At 53.9% G+C, this 22631-nt stretch overlaps 2 protein-coding genes across 2 annotated transcripts; both read left to right on the forward strand.

Annotated features, from left to right (window-relative positions):
- Window positions 1–1634: 1634 nt before the first annotated feature.
- Window positions 1635–6524, forward strand: LOC137097582 (polycystin-1-like protein 2). Its single transcript, XM_067471172.1, has 5 exons — window positions 1635–1850; window positions 2179–2624; window positions 4068–4260; window positions 5285–5379; window positions 6159–6524. Exons 1-5 carry the CDS (start codon window positions 1635–1637, stop codon window positions 6175–6177), a joined length of 969 nt encoding a protein of 322 aa, XP_067327273.1. The 3' UTR covers window positions 6178–6524.
- A 116-nt stretch (window positions 6525–6640) lies between these two features.
- On the forward strand, window positions 6641–22310 carry LOC132783182 (polycystin-1-like protein 3). The gene is made up of 30 exons (XM_067471173.1): window positions 6641–6752; window positions 6807–7457; window positions 7682–7725; window positions 7878–8336; window positions 8907–9038; window positions 9423–9648; window positions 9822–10090; window positions 12010–12153; window positions 12575–12931; window positions 12970–13149; window positions 13254–13484; window positions 13604–13705; window positions 13894–14075; window positions 14190–14336; window positions 14489–14688; window positions 14873–15069; window positions 16483–16651; window positions 16789–16987; window positions 17183–17438; window positions 18841–18946; window positions 19111–19248; window positions 19369–19587; window positions 19731–20028; window positions 20329–20462; window positions 20557–20681; window positions 20859–21019; window positions 21156–21366; window positions 21516–21617; window positions 21777–22070; window positions 22203–22310. Exons 1-30 carry the CDS (start codon window positions 6641–6643, stop codon window positions 22308–22310), a joined length of 6153 nt encoding a protein of 2050 aa, XP_067327274.1.
- The last annotated feature ends 321 nt before the right edge of the window (window positions 22311–22631 follow it).

Consider the following 22631-nt stretch of genomic DNA (forward strand, 5'->3'; position numbering starts at 1 on the left):
CCCCTGTGCCCAGTATGTCTACCTACTCTCCGTCATCCCACAGGAACCCCCCAGCCCCTGCTACAGCCCTGGGGTGAGAATTCAGGGTTTACCCAGGAGGACTGCAAGGAGGGGGTTCCTCAGTCGGACGTGCCACTCATTCTGCCCCATTTCCTTGCCCACCACCAGCTCTGCATCAGCCTCCAGGGATCCTTTGGCACCAGCAAGCCCCGCCGCTTTCCTTGCCCCAACACTTTCCTGCTGCGGGAGCCCTGTCCGTTGGGGGAGCTGCAGGGCATCTGGCTGTGGCAAGAGAGCATTGGAGCTCCACAGAGGCCCCGGTCAGTCCTCCTGGCACCTGGGTGGAGAACACGGGGGGGGGGGGGCAGGGGCACCTAGTGTCTCCAAAAGAATAGGGCAGGGTGGGGATAAATCCTGATTCAAATCTGGCACCTTGTGGTAGTTGACAGAGCAGCAGACACATTGCAGCAGGAAGAAGGAAGCCTTTGTTGCCCTGTTTATTTATATTGGTTTTTGTAGCTTATGTCTGAATCCGGAAGTCCCAGAGTAGCTTGACGTGTTCATTCTCTGTAACTTTTTCTGGCTTGTGGTCCCACCAGTTAGTTGTCGCAGGCAGATGGGATTTGTGGCACAAGTTCCAATGAATCATCTGAGCAACGGTGTTATGCCTCTGCTTGTAGTCTGTTGTGCGATCTTTTTGCAGCAGCTGAGGATGTGATCTATGGTTTCATCAGTATTATTATTATTTTTTATTTATTTGCACTTCTTTTGGGGTGCTGGACAGGAGACCGCCCCTCCCCTTAAGCCTTGGCCCACTGATCTGTGTCCAGTCCACGGGCTTTGGGAGCTGGCAGCATCCATACTCCCATGACTTCAGGCAGGGGCTCCTTCCTCAGATGGCACCCCATGGGAGACACGCGCTCTCCTCTCCCTGCCCTTCTCTTCTTCCCAGGTACATCTCAAGCATCGCAGTGTGGGACCTTCCGCAAAGGAGGCACTTCCGCTTCCCTTGCAATGCCTGGCTCGCTGCAGGGGAACATGGGCCGAGCACCCCCCAACACTTCCCAACAGCCTCCCCAGAAAAGGCATTCTGGTAGGTGGGATGTGAAGCCACCTGGATGTCCTCTCCTTGGATTCAAGATGGGACAGAAGCAGACCCACATAGGAGTGGACTCAGCTCACATCAAGCAGGGGATTGAGTGCTGGGATTGCCCTGGAGAAGGGGACCCCTGCAAGCCCCCTGTTTTGCTCATTTGGGGTGCCTCCCTACAGGCCTATCTTCTGGCAAAGGGCGCTGAGTGGCCTCTGGGAAGAGCACACCATATTACTGGTCCTGCGCCCACCCCCTCGCAGCCCTTTCACCCGGGCCCAGCGCCTCTCCTGCGCATGGAGCCTCCTCCTCTGCTCGGCCCTGATCAGCCTCATGTTCTGGGAGTCTCCCCAGGGGCATAGCACACCACTCCTGCTGGATACCGGTAAGAAAGGTGGAAGGGAAGAGGGAAGGGGCCTTGCAGGGCAGAGATTTGGGGAGGTCTAGGTGCCCCCCAAAACTGGCAGGTGGGGGAAGGCCCCTCTGAATGTAGGGGAAGGGAAGGAAAGGCAGGGATCAGAATGAGGGATCCATCACTTTCCTCATGTGTCACACAGGCAGCGTCTTCTTCTCTCTCTCCTGGAAGGATGTCGTAATCGGGGTGCAAAGTGCCCTCCTTGCCTTCCCCATCAACTTCCTCGTGGTCTTCATCTTCCAGCGCACCAAGCCCCGCAAAGGCTGTCGGCGTCCCAGCCAGGCTCCCCCCACTGCGCCCAGTGCCCCTAGCGATCCCACCAGTCTGCAGGCCGCTGTGCTTGAGGTGGGTACCTGGGTGGGAGGGCAGAGCTGTGGGGCAGGGCCAGGACCCACTGGATCTCTTCTTGCACCCGTGGATTCCTTGAGTGCCTTTCCAGATGCAGCTCCCACTCCCCATTATGTGTTTCCTTTGGCGACCCCACTCTACCGAGGCAAATCGTACTCTGGGGCCCCGAGAAGGGACCTCTCCTTCTCCTCAATGGGTTTCCTTGGCTGTATGTCTGTGCCATCATCTTCCAGAGTGGGGTGAATGCACAGCTGCTGGCCTTGTGGGTCAGTGGAGTCCCAGCGTCCTTGGCCCCACCCCCACCTTCTCTGCCTCTTTCTCATAGCACCTGCGTTCCGCTGTGGAGGTTCTGAGCAGAGGCCCAGAGCGGACTGAGCCCCATCAGGCGCCCCTTCCTCCCACTCTGGACCTTGAGGAGCTGCTGCAGTTGCTGCACCATTTTATCCTGGGTGACAGCAGGGGTGGGTCAGCAAATGGAAGCCTCCCCACCCCACTTGCAGGTCACATCCCTGCGACCCCCACTTGCCCCTCTGAATGTGCACAACCCAGCACCCCACCTTGCACAGCAGGTTCCACTGCTGCCCCCTCCTCACTGCACAAGGCATACTGCACCCGCTTCCTCCTCCTGAAGCTACAGCGTGTGTCGCGGCTCCTGGAAGAACTAGGAGCAGGATCCTTTCCGGGGGAGAGCACCCTGGCCCTGCAACAGGTGCAAGAGATGGGGGCTGCCCTGTCCACGCGCCTCACCTCTGCTCGTCCCTCCTGCCGCAAGTAAGTAACCATGCCTGTTGGGCGAGTGGGATTATTAACAAAAGACCCTCCCATGAATGTATAGCAGAGTAACTTATTAGCAACAGCACCAGTAGCCCAAAGTGATGAAAGGAACAAAAACACACAAACCAATGTTATCTCTTCCATAGGAGGCTTTTCTTTATAGTAAAATAATATGGTTGCACTATTTCCAAGAAAAGGTTTCCATAACACAAATAAAGTTCTTTATACTTTATAATGCTGGGCTTCTTTCTCATGCAGATAGACAGCTTCGCTCTCAGAGCTTCCTCTCACACCAGTTACATAGGAGCTTCATACAGCACTTAGTTACTTACTTAGGTGATCCCTAGTTACATAGGAGTTCATACAGTACTTACAGTACTTCATATAGGAGCTTCATACAGTACTTACTTACTTAGGTGATCTTCCAAGATCAGTGTTCTGGTGGGTCCGTAGGTGACTGTAGAGCCCTATTCTTGATCTGCATCTTCTCCCGCAGTGAGGGCATTGGTTTCCAGGTGGAAGGCGGTCGGGGTTGGCTTGACACACCTTCCTCTTGGCACATTTCTCTCTTTCGTCCTCCATTCGTGCCTCTTCAAATTCTACAGCACTGCTGGTCACAGCTGACCTCCAGCTGGAGCGCTCACGGGCCAGGGCTTCACAGTTATCAGTGTCTATGCCAGAGTTCTTCAGGTTGGCTTTGAGCCCATCTTTAAATCTCTTTTCCTGCCCTCCAACATTCCATTTTCCATTCTTGAGTTCGGAGTAGAAGAACTGCTTTGGGAGACGGTGGTCGGGCATCTGGACAACGTGGCCGGTCCAGCGGAGTTGATGGCGGAGGACCATTGCTTCAAAGCTGGTGGTCTTTGCTTCTTCCAGCACGCTGACATTTGTCTGCCTGTCTTCCCAAGAGATTTGCAGGATTTTCCAAAGGCAGCACTGATGGAATCGTTCCAGGAGTTACATGTGATGTCTGTAGACAGTCCACGTCTCGGAAGCATATAGCCGGGTTGGGAGGACAAACAGTAGCTTTAAACACAGCAGCATTCACACTGTAGCTTCACACATGAGCTTTATATGAGGCCTTCAACCTGGGGCTTCCTCTCACCAAAGCTTTTCATACCAGACCTCAAACAGAGGCCTACTAGCACTGAGACCTACCTCACACTGAGGCCTACCTCACATTGAGGCCTACCTCACACTGAGGCCTACCTCACACAGAGACCTCTTACAGACCGAGAGCTGCTAAGCTACAGGCACACTAGCTTATATTGAATTACAGCTTTTGCTGAGTCATTGTATCCATTTAACCCTTTCAGTGCTTGGCTTACATTTTTGTAATTTAAATTACCTATTTAATTTTTAATATTTCTGACAGTGATGGAACGCTGGCAGTAGTAGTGCAGGTGCTCCAAGGACCTAACCCTCCTCCTCTTCTCTCAGGAGATGGCACCAGTGGAGCCTGCCCTGGTGGGGATCCCTGGTGGGCTGGGCCCTCTTGCTCTCCCTCAACGTCATCTCCACCTTCTTCATCCTGCTGTATGGCTTCCATTATGGGAAGGAGAGTACTGAGCAATGGCTGATCTCCACGGCCGTCTCCCTGGCACAGAGCCTGCTAGTGCTTCAGCCCCTCAAGGTATCTTCTCCTACTCCCTATGTTCTCATGTATGTGGGGTGGAGGGTGGGGGTGGCAAACTCAAGATTGGAAGTGGATGCCTGGGGCCACCTTCCGTCTTCTCTCTCTGGCATTTCCTATCCGGGGGCTCAGGGGGAGTAGGGGGCTTCTCACCAATTCTGCAATGCTGCTATTCCCCAATACACCTGTGACGATGTGTAAGTTTTATTTCTTTGGTTATGTGTAGTTTGGACAGTGGTTTAGGGATGGTAAGTATGGGAGATTATGTTTTGTGGGAGATGGTGGCTTGGCGTTAGCTGAGTTGCCATAGCAACAGGGGCGGAGCCAACTGCCTCTTCAGGAGGCAGCTGTTTTAAAAAGTCAGTCAATAAGCCGGTGAGCTACTGAGAGGACTGAGTCTCTGGGTAGAGATTCAGGGAATGTGTCTGTAACCGGTGTGCTATAGGAAAGACTGAATCTCAGGGTGGGGATTCAGGGAATCAATCGGTGACCAAAGTAGTTGCAGAGAAGGACCCGGTAGTGGGAGAGCTACAGGGGGTTGTTGATTCTAAATTAAGAATCAAGGTTTGGCTGGGTTTAAGCCTGCTGTGCCTGCTGTGAAACGTTTTGAAGTCTGTGCCTGAGATTACTCATGAAACGTTTCCAATGTAACCATCAAGATCTGTGCCTCTTTTGAAGAAACAGTTAAACATGTTATACTCCTGTTAAAATAAACTTGTTACTGTTCTCCTCAAGCCTTGCCTGATACAGTTTCTCCTAAGTTGAACAGCCTGCAATCGTAAAGTCAAGCCAGGAAAGTAAACGCTACATATCAAATAAATAAAGCCTTCTGTAATTAACAGTCCCTTTATAAAATAGCTCCTAGGTTGATATTGATCGTTGCCTGGCTTCCCTCACAGATTAGGTGGCAGTGGGTGTTTTACAACACGCACCTTCACATTTGGTGGCAGCAGTTTAACCACTCCTTCACATTTGGTGGCATTCGGTGGCATTAAAACGGTCTCCTTTACAACACCCTTCACAGGTCATCTGCTTTGCCATCTTCTTTGCACTGGTCCTGAAGAAAGCGGAGGAGGAAGAGCCTACTGTGGAGGAGTCCCTCGACGAGCTGGGAGAAAGGTGAGGAGGAGGAGGAGGCAGCAATTTGCACACCTGTGGGAGGGTCCATGGGAGAGGTGGCTGGTCATGTGGGATATGAGGAAGCCTCCTTAGATAAACAGATGCAGCTGGTGGACTGCTTCTGACTGGGGAATCTTGGGGAGGCTCGAACGTGTCTCCTGTGGAGGCTTCTCTCCCCTTCCTATGTCCATGCAGAGGGCAGAGGGGGCAAAGAATGAATTTATTTATTTATTTATTTGGGGTTATTTATTTACTATATTTTATTTATTTACTATATTTACTATATTTGTATACCGCCCTTCGCAGCCCTCAGGCGACTCAGGGCAGTTTACAGAGGCAACGATTCGATGCCCCAAAACATCATAAAACATTTCAAACATTAATACATAGTATAAAACCAAACAAAAGTAATAAAACATAAGACATTTGCCTAATTAAAAACATTTTCCATCTCATCATCCAATCGTTCCAAGTTCCTATGTCTTTTACATTGCATTTTTAAAACAGCAAGGTCTTGACTCTTTTCCGGAATGTTTTGAGGGAGGGGGCCGAACTAATGTCCCTAGGAAGGGCGTTCCATAGCCGAGGGGCCACCATTGAGAAGGCCCTGTCTCTCGTCCCCGCCAAGCATATTTGTGATGCAGATGGGATTGAGAGCAGGGCCTCCCTGGATGATCTTAATGGCCTAACAGGTTCATGAGAAGAGAGAGAGGCCCCGATTGGCATACTGGATATGGCCCCCACCTGAAGCTCTTCTCCTGCCTATTTTGTGATTACAGGCTGGGCTCTCTCCAGTGAGGGGGGTTGCCACCCTCTCAGGACCCCAGCCTCTAGACTTGAGCCCACTAAGTGCCCCCCCCCTCCTTGCTGGAGCCGATTCGTCAATTGTCCCCCCTCCACACCCTCCTCTCGGCCGACTTCTGCCTCCAAGCGAAGCCTCCATCTGCCCTGAAGAGGTCTTTGGACTCAAAATCAACACAATCGGACAGCCCGAGGGGCGGGGACTGATAATGCACCTCCACTTTGTGACTTGCTCATTCCCTGCCTTCATGACCCAACTCACCTTTGGGAACTTGGGAGGGGGGCAGATGTGAAGCGTCATTTTGTGATCAAAGAGAAGGCCCTCTCCTGCATTGTTAGCTGAATTGTTTAACCGGTTCCAAAGAATAATAAACTCTCTCACCAAAGGATGCTCATGTTTCTGTTTGTTCTTAACAAATTACTTTGTGATGATGAGAAAAGCATTCCCCCCATTGTGCACATGCCCCGTTGCCCTTCCTGGCCAGAGGGATGTGGACAGTGGCACTCCCTGTTTGGGCAAACAGACAGAGAGAGGCACTCCCCGCTGGCTGCTGCACCTGCTCATCCTCTAGGTGTGCCCCCCCCCTTTTGTCTGTTATTCTCTTTGTGGCTTCCCCATTTTCCAGGGCTGGGTGGGGGCACGAATAAAAGCCTGGCCATCCCCTGCCCACCTGCTTTCCTTCAGGGCAAAGGAAAAGATAGAGATGTGGTTGGCCCTCTTGCTGGGAATACTTGCCTCCTCCTGCAGGGCACTGGGCACCACTTGCCTACCAACGGGGGGAAAGGCTTGCCATCGCCTGCTGCAGACCCCCTGGGCCCTTCCTACCACCCGGTCCTGGTGCTGGCGCCGTGGGGGCCGCATGCTCCCTCTATGGGGCCAGCAAGCAGAGGGGACCCTCCATCGTCAAGTGGCAGGTGGGGGCAGGGGCAGAAGAAAAACAGCACCCCCTGCGTGAGAGGGGCTCAGAGCTCTTGGATACCCCACCAGTTGAGTGGGAGGGGGCTTTGTTATCCTAAAACACAAACCTTTTCTGGGGAACAACCAAACTGGGCAGCTCCCACGGCTCAAAGGAGGGTCTCCCAGGCCCTGATGGGGGTGGGAGTGGGCAACAGAGGGCAGCCAGCCTGGCAGAGGGGCAGTCAGACATCTCTTCCTCTCACAGCTGGGCTCTCCTCCTCCTCCTCCATTGGATGCCAGGCTATCATCCGGTTCGGGGACCGCTTTTGGGGCAGGAGGGCAACCTGCTTGCAGAAGCGCTTCTTCATATGCCAGACCGGTGAGCCCTCCTCCTCACAGCCCTCCTCTAGACACCCCTCCATGGGGCCAAAGGTCCTGCTGAAAACTTGGGGGCAGGTGGGGGGGGGGGGGCAGGCCCTGCACCCATTGGGACCCAAAAGAGCAAAGGAGGAAGAATGGGACTTTGACCTCCCTTGTTGGAGAGACACTTTTGGAAGGGGGCCCTGCTGAGCGCTACACCCTGCCTCCTAACCCTCTCCCCAGGACCCTCCAGGATACGAAGAGACGCCTCCAACCCCCAGCGGAGGGTAAGTACGTTTTGGGGAAGGCATTGAGATGGAATTGGGGAAGGGGACACCCACTCCACCCACTCCTCATTTGCCTCTCCATCCATCCCTCCATCCTTGCTGATCTCCTTCGTTGAGGGCCCCCTGTTACACTTCCTCTTCCCTCTTACAAGCGCTCAACCTGTCTGCGGCTCAGCTGTGGACAGAGACCCCCACAGAGGAGAGCAACGCCCGAGCCCCCCATCCTGACCGTGGGACCAACGGGCCCCCCTCCAAGCACCCAGGGAGGGATGACAGAGGGAGGCCCATGGTCCAGTGCCAGCCAGGCTCCAGATGGCACCCAGGCCCTCCCTGCCACAAAGAAGGAGCTCCACACCACCAGCTGGCCGCCAGAAGCAGACCCCCACCAGCCTTCAAGTGCCCCCCAGGAGGCCTCCATCAACCAGACAGAGCTCAGCACCCGTTCAGCCACCCAGATCAAGACAACCCGGTCAGAAACATCCTCTTCAGCTGCCACAAGAGAGCCATTGCCAAGAGGAACAAGCAGGTCACCCTTTGAGGGGACAGGAGGCCCAGACCCCAGACCCTCCACCATCAGTTCTCAAGACCCCTCCCCTGAGGAGCAGACACAGGTAGGGAGGAGGGGGAAAGGGGGCCACCCACCGTGTCGGGAGGAGGCCGAGTCCTAAGTGGGAGGAGATCCTCCCATCCTCCCCACAACTGATCCACCTCCCAGGGCCGTAGCCAGAAAAAAATTTCAGGAGGGGTTTAAATTGGGGGGTTTGAAAATTTTGCAGAGCTGCCTCCTAGCTCACGCTGAAGCCAAGAGCACAGCAGGAGGCAGAGCAGCCTTCAATAGCCTGCAGCTCCACTCCTGTCAACCACCTCCACCAAGTCTGGCCTCCTTAATGAGAGCATTCAGCACACACACCCCCAACTTGGTTGCTTCACTACATATTGCTGCAAGTAATGACAGTGTGAATAAATTGTCAGTATTTGCTTGAGATAGTGCTTGCAGTTCTGGAGGGACTCGTAATTTTTTGCGTCTCATAGACTTAGCATGGGGATTTGGTTAACCAGTTAAAATTCATGAGTAAACCAGGTTTTTTTTAAAAAATCTGAAACATTTCGAGGGGGGGTTGAACCCCTACCCCCCCCCCCCCCCCCGCTACAGGTCTGCCTCTGCCTTTCCCACCCCCCAGGCCCTGGAGAAGGCACTGGACCAGCTCAGTGAGTCAGTGGCCGAGGGGTCCCTGGGGCCACCCCCGAGGGGAGAAGCCCAACAGCTGAAGGAACTGACCAGCTCCCCCTCTCTGCTGTCGGAAACAGCCCAGGTACCAGGCAGGGATGGAGTATGGCCCCTTTATGGCCCCTGACCCGCCGCCGCCCCCGCCCGCTGGGAGAGGACCACTGGCCCTGCCATTTATGTTACCCTGACTCACAGCTTCCTTGGGGAGGAGGCTTGCGATGATGGCCAGTCCTTAGAAATAGGAGTCCCCTAAGTAACTGCTGGGGAAAGTGGAAGGTAAAAGGAAGAGGGGCCGACCAAGGGCAAGATGGATGGATGGCATCCTTGAGGTGACTGGACTGACCTTGAAGGAGCTGGGGGTGGTGACGGCCGACAGGGAGCTCTGGCGTGGGCTGGTCCGTGAGGTCACGAAGAGTCGGAGACGACTGAACGAATGAACAACAACAACAAGTAACTGCCTTCCCTGCAGGCCTCTGCCAGCCGTGCCCTCCTGTCCCTGAGCACTCAGCTCCTGAGAAGCCGGCAGAAGGCCCCTGGCAGCATTGGGGACTCCTATGAATCTCTTTCCTTTGACCGTCCTGTGGGCAACGCCTGGCAAGACCTCTTTCAGACCCTGGGCAACCTCCTCCAGGCCATGGATCAGCCCAGCGGGGGACACAAAGAGGTGCTGGGCTGCGCCTGGGGTGGGGGGCAATGTAGGGCTGAAGGGGAGGCAGAGTAACCGGGCATCCTGAGCGGGATTGGACTCCTGCCACGCCGCCCCCACCCCTCCTTGGCATTAGCCTCTGGCCTCTGTTTTCCAGGGGGAGGTGGTCCTGGAAGAGACACTGGCCTCCTTGCCCCTCATCCAGAGTGGGCTCCTGATTGGCCACCCTCCAAAAGGGACAACAATGGTGGCCTCCCCAGCACTCAGCACTAGCCTCAGCAGGTGCCTCTTGGGGGGGAGGGGTCCGGGGAGGGGGACGCAATGACACCCAGGTGATTCTTTCCCCCTCCGTCCCTCTCTTTAGGGCCACTGTGGCCTCCTTGCCCCACAGCTCCTTCAAGCTGCCTGAGCCGAGACCCGTGAGTGTCACCTTCCCCTCCAGCCCAGCGTTGGGGACCCTGATGGGGCCAAAGAGCTACGTCCAGGTCCGGGTAAGTACAGACCCCCCACCCCCCAACAAGGCTACATGCCTTTCAGCTGCTGGTAACATACTCCAGAACACAGAAATGCTGGACCACACCAACAACCACCATGTCAGACTACACAGAGAAGCCATTGAAATCCACAAGCATGTGGACAATTTCAACAGAAAGGAAGAAACCATGAAAATGAACAAAATCTGGCTACCAGTGTTAAAAAAACTCTAAAATTACAACAGCAAAACAGCAGAGAGGAAACAACCAGGCACATCTTAACACCTCTCAACAAAAGATTTTCCCAGGCTCAGACAGGCCTTCAAATGCTAATGAAAGTGGTCAGTTGAAACATTCACACCTAGCTCCAGCAGAGAAGAGCTCTTTGCCCCACCCCAGCCATTCCACAGATATATAAACCCATTGTCCTAATTCCAACAGACCTCACTACCTCTGAGGATGCTTGCCATAGATGCAGGCGAAACGTCAGGAGAAATGCCTCTAGAACATGTCCCTATAGCCCGAAAAAACCCACAAGAACCTAGTGATTCCAGCCATGAAAGCCTTCGAATTATTAAAATTGCAGTAAGCTGAGTTCAAAGTACAAAAACTCAGTGAACTCAGCCGAGGGAAAGGAAGTTGTCCTTCTTCCCCAGAGAGTCAGGGGTTGTTATGGAAAACTACCCTAAATATAGCAGAGCATCCAAAAACAAACAGGATACAAAAGTTGAGCAACAGCTCACAGATAGCAAAGCATGAAGTGCTGTGTGATGTGGCGGTAAAGAATTCAGAGTTGGAGGCAAACATGCAGGGTCCAATCTTTTTTAAAAATCACAAAGGGTTTATTTGCAATAATAAGAAAAACTGCATTTCTTAATAGTAAAGAACTGAGTCTGAGCTACTCTAACACCCATCTCTTCTAAGGTTTCAAGAGAGGGAAAAACTCAATCACAACATCTCTCCTGACACACAAGCAGAGAGAGATCTCAAAGCACACAGCACATACTCTCCAGACTACAGTGTAAGAAGGCAGAAGTCAATCAAAAAGCTTGCAATAGAAAAGTATCCATTTTAAACAACCAAGCAGAATGAGAGCAGAAAGAGAGAAGAGAGAAGAAAATACACATTCCCAACTACCATACAGGAGACATGGGCAAAGAGAAACCCTTCAATACTAAACTAACTAACTGCTCCTCATTTTGGACTTGAGCGGTGTGGGGTTGAATTCCAACAACGGGGAGGTCCACCTTCTGTTCGGGCACTCTTCTTCCTCAATACTCTTTTCCATCTCTACCACACTTGTCCCGGTTTCCATCTATAAAATGGAGGGCTAAGAGCACCGGGACTGTGGCATAGCTAGCTGGGAGTCAGCTGCATTAAGATCACTACTGATTGAAAGGACACGAGTTCGAAGCCAGCCTGGGTTAGAGTGAGCTTCCGACCAAAAGTTGTGTAGCTTGTTGTCGACCTTTGCGGCCTGAAAGACAGTTGCATCTGTCAAGTAGGAAATTTAAATACCACTTATGTGGGGAGGCTAATTTAACTGATTTGCGAGGCCATAAAAATCTCCAGGAAGTATGCAAAGAATGAGGAAGTACTTCATCAGCATCACAAACGGACGGTGAAGTGACAGCTCCCCTGGTGGCCAGAAGCTGGAATGTTAAATAGACTCTGAGTGTCTGTCTATATATGTTGTGTGTCTATGGCATTGAATGTTTGCCATGTATATGTACATTGTAATCCTCCATGAGTCACCTGCGGGGTGAGAAGGATGAATATAAATACTGTAAACAAACAAACAAACAAACAAATAAATAAATAGCCAGAGGCTGGTAGAGGGTCTCTCTTTGCTCCTTGGTCCCATGAGGAGACGTGGTTGGGGGTCGGCAGAGAGCAGGTCTCAGCATCGCCCCTCTCCCTGTCCCACTTCATTCCAGGTGGCCTCCTTCGCACTCAACCCCTTCAGGCATCTAAATGGCAAGCCAATTGGAAGTGTGGCTAGTGTGGCTCTGGCAGCCGAGGAGAAAGAAGCAGAGGAAGATCACCCCCTCCGTGTCCAGGGCCTCGCAGAGGAGATTGAGGTGGGGGTGCCAATGGGGTGCCTGTGGAGGAGCCCTTCTTGGCACAACAGTTGAGGACTGGGCAGTGGGCTGCGGGTGGGCGAGTCTCCTTGAATGGAAGGGAATCACCTTGACCCCATGGTTAGAATCGAGTGCCTTCCTTGGGTGATGCCTACTTGTTTTCCTCTCTTCAAAACAGAAAGGCTTTTGTTTGGGGTTGGAAATGGTCTTCATGATTTCCTAGTTAGGGGGGTATTGTTTTATTTCTGTGCATGATGAATTAACCCTTCAGTCATGTTGGACAGGAGCTCACCAGCTTTGGCACCTGGGCATTCTGGGCTTGTGCATGGGAGGGGGGCAAGACAGAAGGGAAGGAACTTTGCTTAGAGAAGGGGGCAATGAGAGGGGAGGGAGGGTCACCTGGGGACTGACCTCTTCCCAGATTGTGCTTGGTGGAGAGGCGGACGGCGGAGAGGCCTCTGCCCTGAGCAACAGCATGGCCGGTTTGGGCGCTGGGCTCTTCAGCCTGGCAGTGAACATCACATCGCTGGAAGATGCCCTGCTGGTCTCCATCCGGCCCCACGCTCCCCTGCAGATTGCCCTCCACCTCTTGGGACCCCCAGGCTCCAAAGGAAATGGCAGTGGAAGCCTCCTCAACACCACGTTCACTGGCCAACTGGAGGAGGGTGAGAGGGCAAGGGAGGAAGGGGCACTGTGGCTGGGAGATTGGCGGAGAGCGCGCAGAGGGGTGAATGGATGCAGGCAGGAGGGGGCTGCAGTGCAAGGAAGGAGGGAGATTGTTGTTCTTCTCCATGACTCTCTGCTCTTGCTCCAGAGGCTGCCTCAGTGTGGGTCGTTCCCCCAGAGAGCCTCCGCTATGGCCTGGGCACCTACTTCATCTCTGGAGAGGTTGCCCCTGCGGCAAATGGCTCCTGGAACCTCTCGGTGGACATTCTCAGCACTGGGTGCTACTACTGGGACAACCAGGACCAGGCCTGGAGGACCGACGGATGCCGGGTATAGAATGGAGTCAGTCGTGGAGGGAAGTGTGGTAGCACAGGTGGCGGGGCGGGGGTCCCTCTTTCTGACACAGCCACTGCCCATTTCTGCCCTGCCTACAGGTGGGCCCCAAGAGCTCCTTGCTCGGCACCCAGTGCCTCTGCAACCACCTCAGCTTCTTTGGACGCTTCTCCCTGGTCCTGCCACATGTGATTGACCTCCGGCGAACGGGACTCCTCCTGAGCAGAGTGGGTCAGAACCCGGCTGGAGTGGCCCTCCTCAGCAGCCTCTTGCTGGGCTACGCGGCCGCCCTCCTCTGGGCCCGATGGAGACAGAGGGCAGACGCCCAGAAGGCAAGGCCAGAGAGCAAAGCACCCTAACCCAGTGTCAGGTGGTGGTCTCAGGGGCTTGGCACATCATCTGTGCCAGTAGGTGCCATGGGCAGCCCAACCATGTTGCTCTTTCTCTGCAGGTGAGGGTCCTGGCCCTGGCAGACAATGACCCTGGTGCCCGCTTCCTGTACTTGGTCCAGGTCTTCACCGGTTATCGCTTTGGTGCAGGAACCTCCGCTCAGGTGCAGGAGGGAAGGGGCCCTTCCTCATGGCTGCTTACTCTTCTTCCCTGCAGAATTCCCCAAAAGCCACCTCTACTTTGATGGATCCGTGTGTCCCGTCCATCCAGACATGGCCTTGCTACCCAGCACTCAAGTGCCTTCTCTCCTTGTGGCTACTTGCTTAACCAGGCTCCCATTTCTGCCTCCAGGTCATCCTAACCCTTTATGGGGCTGAGGGACGGAGCCGCCCCCACCTGCTGTGGTGCTCAGAAGCCTCCAGTGGCCTTGAGCGCGGTGGGATGGACGCCTTCCTCCTGGCCACTCACAGGCCCCTGGGAGACCTCCATGCCGTCCGCCTCTGGCACAATGAGAATGGATCCAGTCCCAGCTGGTATGTGGCTCCTAACCAGGAAGGGGAGCTGGGCTAGGACCCAATGCAGGTGCAGGGGTTGGGGCTGTTGGGTCTTGCAGAGTGTCAGGAAGCCTCTCCTTCATCTGCACTCAGGTTTGTGCGCCGCCTGGTTGTCCAAGACCTGAGTGTGAGGAGGAGGTGGTACTTCCTGTGCAACTGCTGGTTGGCCTCAGACATGGATGATGGGCAAGTGGACAAGGTCTTTGTGGCTGCTTCACAGGAGGAGCTCCTGTCCCGCTGGTAAGGAACTTTGGGCGAAGTGTGAAGAAAGTCTCTGGCCACATGCAGGGGGGCTTTCTGTCGCCACCTGACCCTTGGGAGCATGGCTTGAGGTAGACTGAGGAGGGTGGCACATCCCTCAGAAGCCTCTCTTCCTCTCCCCTCCATTGCAGGAACCTCTTCTGGGCTGGGCTGGTGGGTAAGTTGACACAGGAGCACCTATGGCTCTCGGTGCTGACCTGCTCTGCCTGGAGCCCTTTCACCCGGGTCCAGCGCCTCTCCTGCTGCCTCGCCCTCCTCCTCTGCTCCATGCTCATCAACATCATGTTCTGGAGGGAAGCCCCAAAGGATGACGAGTCCCCACCAGAGGCGGGTGAGGAGCCCTCAGCCATGGTCCTTGATCACAGAGCAGCACCTGGCTGCCCCCTCCCATACACTTCATCCTCCTGGGGGTTTCTCCTTGTGCTACTTGACTGGGTCCCCTCCTTGTCTGGTTGTGTCCTGTGGCAGAACAAGACCCCCTGAGCCTCCATCCCCCCCCCCCCCCCGGTCCACAGGGCCCTTTGTGGTGACATGGAAGGAGCTGATGGTCAGTGTGCAGGTTGCTGTCCTCATGGTGCCGGTGAACCTGATAGTTGTCCACATCTTCAAGCTTGTCCACCCTCCCCTTGGGCCCCAGCGTCCTCCCAGCACCAGGCCCCCCTGCCCTCCGCTACCCTCTTCACCAGTGGACCCACTCACACACCTCCAGCAGGTGAAACTGTCAAAAATATTAAATATTAACTAGGTATTTTTAATTACAAAAATGTGAGTCAAGCACTGAAAGGGTTAAATGGATGCAATGACTCAGCAAAAGCTGTAGTTCAATATAGGTGTGCATGTAGCTTAGTAGCCCTCAGTCTGTGAGAGGGCTCTGTGGAAGAAGGGCCTCAGTGTGTTAGTAGGCCTCAGTATGAATAGGCCTCAGTACGAATAGTCCTCAGTGTTATTTTGCTTCAGTATGAGAGAGGCATCAGTCTGAGAGAACCCTCAGTGTGAGAAGGCCTGAGTGAGAGAAAGGCCTCAGTGTGAGGTAGGTCTCAGTGTTAGTAGGCCTTGGTGTGAGTAGGCCTGGTGTGTGAGAAGCTTTAGTGAGAGTAGCCCCAGGTTGAAGGCCATCATGTGTGAAGGCTGCTGTGTGTAAAGTGCTCCTGTGTAACTTCGGTGTGAGAAAAGGTTCTGTGAGAGTGAACCTGTTTATCTGAATGAGAAAGAAGCCCAGCGTGAAAACAAAGAAGAAAGTATAAAGAACTTTATTTGTGTTATGGAAACCTTGTTCTTGTCAATAGTGCAACTATATTATTTTGCTATAAAGAAAAGCCTCCTATGGAAGAGACAACATTGGCCTGTGTGTTTTTGTTCTTTTTATCGCTTTGGGCTACTTGTGCTGGGTCATGCCGCTGCTAATAAGTTACTCTGTACATTCAAGCTGTACATTTATGAGGAGAGTCTTGTTATTAAGTCCACTCGCCTAACAGAGACACCTTCTTTGGCCTCTGGAACAGGGAAGCGCTTGGGCTTCAGTCCCCCTCCTTTCCCTCCCTGGTTCTAGAGATGATATTTCCCCCAAAGACTCACCTTATTATGGCTGCACTCTGTTTACTTTTAGAGAGTCCTGATTGTTGTTTTGAAATCAAAAATGAGAATTTCAATGAGCAGTATTTGCATTCCTTTTCCAGCAAATGCCTGTGCTGCTTCTTACAATTATAATGTACTAACCATCCCTTGCCACACGTTGCTGTGGCCCAGTCTGTGTACATGTGTTTTGTGTGTGTAAGAATGTGTATATGTGTATATATGTGGTTTTGTGCATGCGTTGTAATGTATTTTTTATTTCTTGGCTTTTTAAGTCTCTTCTGCTGTGCTTTTCAGTGTTTTTATGAGTGATGGTCACTCGTTGGCCTATTACGTGTATTGTGTCCAAATTTGGTGTCAATTCGTCCAGCGGTTTTTGAGTTATGTTAATCCCACAAACGAACATTACATTTTTATTTATATAGATTTAATAACAGTACTTTGAATCTGTTCTTAACATCATCTTAGGACCAAGCCTTTGCTGAATCTGCTGCAGGATGAAGCTGCTTGTTGTCTCTTCTGCTTCTGAGGGAACAAATGCCTCTTTTCCCAGGAGCTGATGGAGATGTTGGGCTTCCTCCTCAAGAACATCCTCTGGCAGCACAGAGAGGCAGGTGGCTTCCCAGGGACCCTGCAGCAGGTGCCGGAGCTGGTGGCCAGCCTCTCTGCCCTCGTCCGGTCACACCTGCAAGCCTTGGAAGACCCAGGAGGACCCCCTCAGGGTAATGGAGCCAGATACATCCCCCTCCAGGCATATGCACACACTGCCACACTTCGGGTGCTGGCCTGGACCCTGGAGGCTACGAGAGGGAGCATAAGACTCCAGCCCAATGTGCCTTTGCCCGTCTTCTCATTCCAGAGAGGTACCGCAGCCTCCACAGCTACATCTGCCTCATGGTGAAGGCCTTAGAGGAGCAGCTCCGTAGTCTGGATTGGCACAGCCTTCCAAAACCCTACGACTACCTCCATGCCGCAGACCAGCTGCATAAGCTCCAGAAGCACCTGGAGCAGCACCAGCCACCATCCAACATGACAGCCACCCTCTCCATGGGGCCCAGGTACAGGTATTAAAGGCAATGGGAAGCCCTCTGCCACTTCTCACCTGCCCTGAGAAGAGGCTGCATCTGCCCTGAGGGAAGGCTTGGGAAGCTGTGGCTGTCTTGACGTATGTTGCCATGGAAGGCAGTAGTGGAACTCCCCCACCCGCTACTCATCTTCTTTCTTCTCCTCCTTGGATGCTGCTGGCCCCACAGCCCCGCAGCTGGAGACGCAAGCCAGGAGGTACTGCTGGCACCACCGCCATCACTACCCTTCCTCGACTGCTCCCGCTGTCGCCTTCCCAGCCGCTGGGGCTTCCTCTGCTGGGGCCTGGTGGGCATCCTCAGCCTGGCCTCCGCCTTCTTCACGGTGCTCTACAGCCTCCAGATGAGCCGGGACAGGGCCAGCCGCTGGGCGCTCTCCGTCCTGCTCTCCGTGCTGCAGAACGTCTTCCTCATGCAGCCACTCAAGGTGGGCTCCCACCCAAGGAGCATCTGCTCCTGCCAATGGCTTAACAAGCCACTTCTTCACACTGATGCAATGAAACAGATGAAACGTTTGGCTGACTAGAGCTCCATTTTTCAATTAAACAGATGGTTTTCCTACTATCATCACACTGTTAAATGTATCCATGCAACTCAGTAGTGCTCCACATTCTTTGAATTCATTTGTCTTCACATTATATAGACTTGGACCCACCTACCATCCCTCCCACCACATTTTTTTGTGGAAACAAAACCTCCCCTCTTTGAAATCCCAGCTTCCCTACTAAAACCCGAGATCACATGTCAGCTGTTACATGTCTTCAATTCCGGACGCAAGGAAGCACGCAGGGAGAGAAAGTGGCGATGCTCTCTCTCTGTTGCTCCACAGAGAAGGGTGGGAACCCTGGAAAACTATAATTCCCAGGACTGCATAGTATGGAGCTATGGTATTGAAATTAAGGTCCAGCTGCATTAGTTTCACAGTGTAGATGCACCCAGAGAAAGTTAATGGACCTTTGGAAACTGCAATTCCTAAGACCAGCTCCTGGAGACATGGCATTTAAAGTGGGGTGCAAGGGCATTCATCCTATACTGCAAATGCACCAAGAGAAAGTTATGCACCTTGGAAAACTGACTCCCAGGGCTGCACAGCATGGAGACATTGCTTTGAATGCAATTTTCCTGCTTCTTGGCAGGGGGTTGGAGTGGATGGCCCATGAGGTCTCTTCCAACTCTAGGATTCTATGATAATAATAATAATAATAATAATAATAATAATAACAACAACAACAACAACAACAACAACAATCCTTTTCTCCTGGCTTTCCCATGCAACACAAAGCACAAACATATCATGGAAGGAAGAGAAGGGAAGGAAGAGAAGGGAAGGAAAGGGAAGGACACAGAAAGGTTTTGTTTTTTTAAAATAAATTGTTCTGGCAAAGTAAAATCTCGGTGAACAAAAGGCAATGCTTTCCTTAACAAGGCAACTTTTGGCTCCTCCCACAATTTGGGGAAACATTTCATTTTAAACTTGGGAGCAACAAATGCCACCACATTTCAAACAAAAAAATCCACTTCCCCACCAGTTCTTGAAACGTTTGAAAAGAATGCTGGCACGCACACTTAAGATACGCAAAGAATGTTCTATCCTACACTTGAATCCAACCTAATGTGATGAGGAGAGTGGCTTCCCGGATTTTAAGTGTAGCACTCAGTGGAATTTAGTGAATGTGATGAAGTAGAATTTGGGGAGGGGGGGGTTGGAGAGCTGCAGCCGCACAGCACCCTCCTCTGCAGCTATCTGGACCAGGTCTCTTAGACCTCATGAAGTAGAAGGGGGCTGGGCAGGGATGGTGAAGACCCCGTGTTCATCTCCCCATTGGCAGGTGCTGGTCCTGACTGCTCTGTTCTCACTGATGCGTAAGAAGCAGCTCTGGGAGGATGAGGGACAAGAGCGTCGGCTGCACCAGGCGCTGGGTGCCCTCCTTGCAGGTGAATGGACCTCAAAGGCTCCCCTGCATGGCTCCCCATCCCCATCCTTGGAGCCAGGTCAGGGGGCTCAGGGCCAGGATTAGCAGAGGACCACTGGCCTCAGAAAACTTTGGCCATTAAAGCCACTTAGCCTGATTACCCTTCCCCATTTGCCAATCCTCCAGAGAGACAACACTGTCATCCAACCTCCCAGTACTGCGCCGGCCCTCCGCCCAGGCCCCCCGCTCTGAAGCCCACAGCAAGAGCCACGGATCGGGCCCTGAGGGAAAAAAAGCTGCACTCCTGGCTCCGAGAGATCGTGGGTGAGGAGGATAAAGGGAGGGAGGGAGATGTAGATGACCCTGCGGTCCCGAGTGAAGGCTTTGCAAGAAGGTTGAATCTAGCACCCTTCTTGCAAGACCCTTTTCCTCCTTTTGTCACAGGGCAGCTTGTCTTCCTGGCCGTCCTGATGGCACTCAGCTACATTGAGAGGGGACCTGAAGACTTCTACCTGAATGCTGCCCTCCAGAGGAGGCTGACCACTGGGCTGGCCGAGGTCCAGACCACCAGGCAGTTCTACTTCTGGGCCTTGGAGAGCCTGATGCCAGCCATCTATGGCAAGGACGACGACTCTCAGGGAGCAAGAGGAGACCCAGCAGCAGGTGCTCTGTCGGAGGTGGAGCTGGAAAGTGGGGGGCAGGCTAGCCCTTTACAGCAGAGCCCCCCCCCCCCCCCCCACACACACACACATGCCTTTCTCTTGCATCCCTCTACCTGTTTTCTGTGGCTGTTCCCCTCCCCTCAGGTTTGGCCAAGGATGGAAATTTGCTCCTGGTGGGCAGCGTGAGACTGCGGCAGATCCGGGAGAAGAAGGGACCCCCTAACTCCTGGCTGCCTCTCTCCCTACGCCGGGAAATGGGGGGCCCCTCTGCCCACTCTTGGGGCCATCCCGGCCCGAAGAGGGAGGGGCAGGAGCAGAAGGGCCCCTGGGCATTCCAGAGCGAGAGTACCTTGAGGGAGTACCCTGTCTGGGGCAGGTTTGCCCTCTACCCCGGAAGTGGGTATGTGGCCCACCTGGGCACCAACGCAAGCCATGCCCAGAGGTAAGTGGCATCCCTGGAGCCGGCATTCTTCTGGAATGGCATTTCTCCCTCCCTGCCTCCCTGGTCTCAGAGCTCGGCCTCCTCTTCCCAGTCCATCCATCAAGATGCAAGTGGCAGGAGCGCCGGGTCCCCAATTCAAGGGTGGGGCTGGTTGTGTCCTCTCCCTATTGCTGTCTGTGGTCATCAAGCACTCAGAGGAACCACTTGAGGGTGCCAAATGCCCAAGAGCAGTTGTGGGGGTCTCCAGCTGAAGCAGGCCAAGGCCAGGCCTGTGCACCCCTTTCTGTCCCTCCCTCTCAGGGTCCTCAGGTATCTGAAGCGGCATCGCTGGCTTGACAGGGAAACACGTGCCATCTTTGTGGAGCTAGTGGTCTATAATGTGAACGTGAACCTCTTCTGCTCCATTACACTGATCCTAGAGAACAATGGAATAGGTATTCGGGGGGCAGCACTGGGAGGGGGAGAGCTGAGGGGGTGCCCCCTTTCTAGCCTCTGCTCAGACTCTCTTCTTCTGCTCCTCTGTGGCAGGGGCCTTGCAGAGCAAAGCAGAGCTGCGCCTTCTGCGCCTCCACGCCAGTGGCCGCACTCTAGTCCACTTAGCCTTTGCCCGGATCGCCTTCCTCCTCCTCCTCCTGGGCCAGGTCTTTCTGCAGGTGAGGAGCCGGGGCATGCCAGGTGGCATCTCCCATCAGCCCCCTTTCAATACAGGGCCAGAGGGAGGAGTGCCTGTCACCTCTCAGGGGGAGGCTGCACCTATTTGAGCCACCCACCTTCGTCCAGCCATCTCTCTTCTCTGGTGGGGCTCATGGCTTCCTCGCTCTCTGTGCCAGGGTCGTCGGATGGTGCAGCAGAAGTGGGGCTACTTTGGCAGCAAGAAGAACCTGCTGGATGCCAGTGCCCTCCTGGTGGGCCTGGCCGCCTCCGGGCTACAGTTCAAGAGGGCCATCCTGGCCCAGCAGGTCCTCACTCAATATCGCCAGAACCGCCGCCGGTGAGTCTCAGTTAACCCCTGGCCCACTCCTGCCAAGCGCCTCAGAGACCCCCACCACTCTACTTGAGGCTTGTTGGGGGGCTCCCACTCTCCCCATGTGGTCAGACTCCCTGGCTCCTCCTATGCCCCACTGCAGGTTCCTCAGCCTCTACGAAATGGCTGAGGTGGACGCAGCAGTCACCTACCTGATCGCCTTCCTGGTGGCCTTGGCTACCGTCAAGTTGTGGAACCTCCTGCGACTCAATGCCCGGATGCAGATCATCACACAGACACTTCAGGCTGCCTGGGAGGACCTCCTGGGCTTCCTCCTGGTCCTCTTGGTGCTCCTGGCAGGTTACTCCATGGCGGTAAGACACTGGCCAGCTGACAGAAACCAAGGGGGGAACTGGAAAGGTAGGGCTGGGACAGGGCCAGTCTCCTCCGTCTGGCTGATTGTGTGTCCCTGCTTCTCCCCCCTCCCCCCAACCCACCCATATGCTCCTTGGGTCGCCCCTAGTGCAACATCCTGTTTGGCTGGAGCATCTCAGACTACAAGACCGTCTTGGACTCGGCAGTGACCATTGTAGGCCTCCTGATGGGTCTCTTTGACTATCAAGAGGTGAGGGCCTGCCTTTCCTTCATACTCCATTGGGAGGCAGGAGTTAGAACCAGGCTGGTCCTGAGACCTTCCCCATCTAACTAAGAAAGAAGGGCCTGCCTCTGAGCATCCATGGGGAGGAGACTCTGGATGATGGCAACTCCACTCCGTCTGTCTTAGGTTGTCGCTTTGGACCCTGTCCTGGGCTCCATCCTGGTCGTCTCCAGCATCTTCTCCATGGTGTTTGTCACCATCAACCTCTTAGTCTCGGTCCTCTTGATAGTCTTTGGGCGTAAGATGAAGGCTGCCAAGGCAGGTGCACCCCAGGGCTGTCATGCAAGCGCCCCTCCACCATGGGCTTCCTTTCCTTTGGGCTGCGCTCTGGAGAGCACTGCTTTCAGAAGACAAAGCAATAATGGAGGGCCTTGGGAGGAGCTGCAGACACCCCTGGCAGCCATGTCTGTCCAGCCTTGTGTCGGCAGCTGAGGGTCCGCTCTTTCCACCAGGGAGCCAAGACCCACTTAAGATAGCTCTCAATGGCCCCCATGCACCGCAGCCAGATCTCAGCCCAAGCTCAAGGTGCGCCCCTCTCTCCCTCCTCCACAGGCCAGCAAGGAGGAGTCGATGCTGCAGCTGATTCAGCTCAAATTCTCGCTCCTCTTTGGCATCAAACACCGGGTCCCGCCAGCCACTTCCAGGGAGGCCCAAGACTGAAACCATGTTGTGGTTAATGGCCCTTTTCTGGTTGTGGACAGCCAAAGCACTCCTCCACCCTTGGCCTCACACAGAAGAGAAACTGGACTTGGGGTTAAAGTTTGGGGGTCTCTAAGGTCACTGCTATTGTTTTCTCAATAAACAGAAAACCTGCTTTTGCTGCCATTGGTATCAGAGTCCTTCTTGGTGACTGGCAGACTCCTCCCTTTGACAAAAAAAGCCATTGCATGAGGACCCTTGGATGAAGGGGCCCTGGGAGGTGGGGCTGACCCAGACACTCTTGCCTTCCTGATCCCTCCATTGCCTGCAGACCAGTGAACG

Source organism: Anolis sagrei, chromosome 8 (genome assembly GCF_037176765.1).
Source record: "Anolis sagrei isolate rAnoSag1 chromosome 8, rAnoSag1.mat, whole genome shotgun sequence".
NCBI classification, from domain to species: Eukaryota; Metazoa; Chordata; class Lepidosauria; order Squamata; family Dactyloidae; genus Anolis; species Anolis sagrei.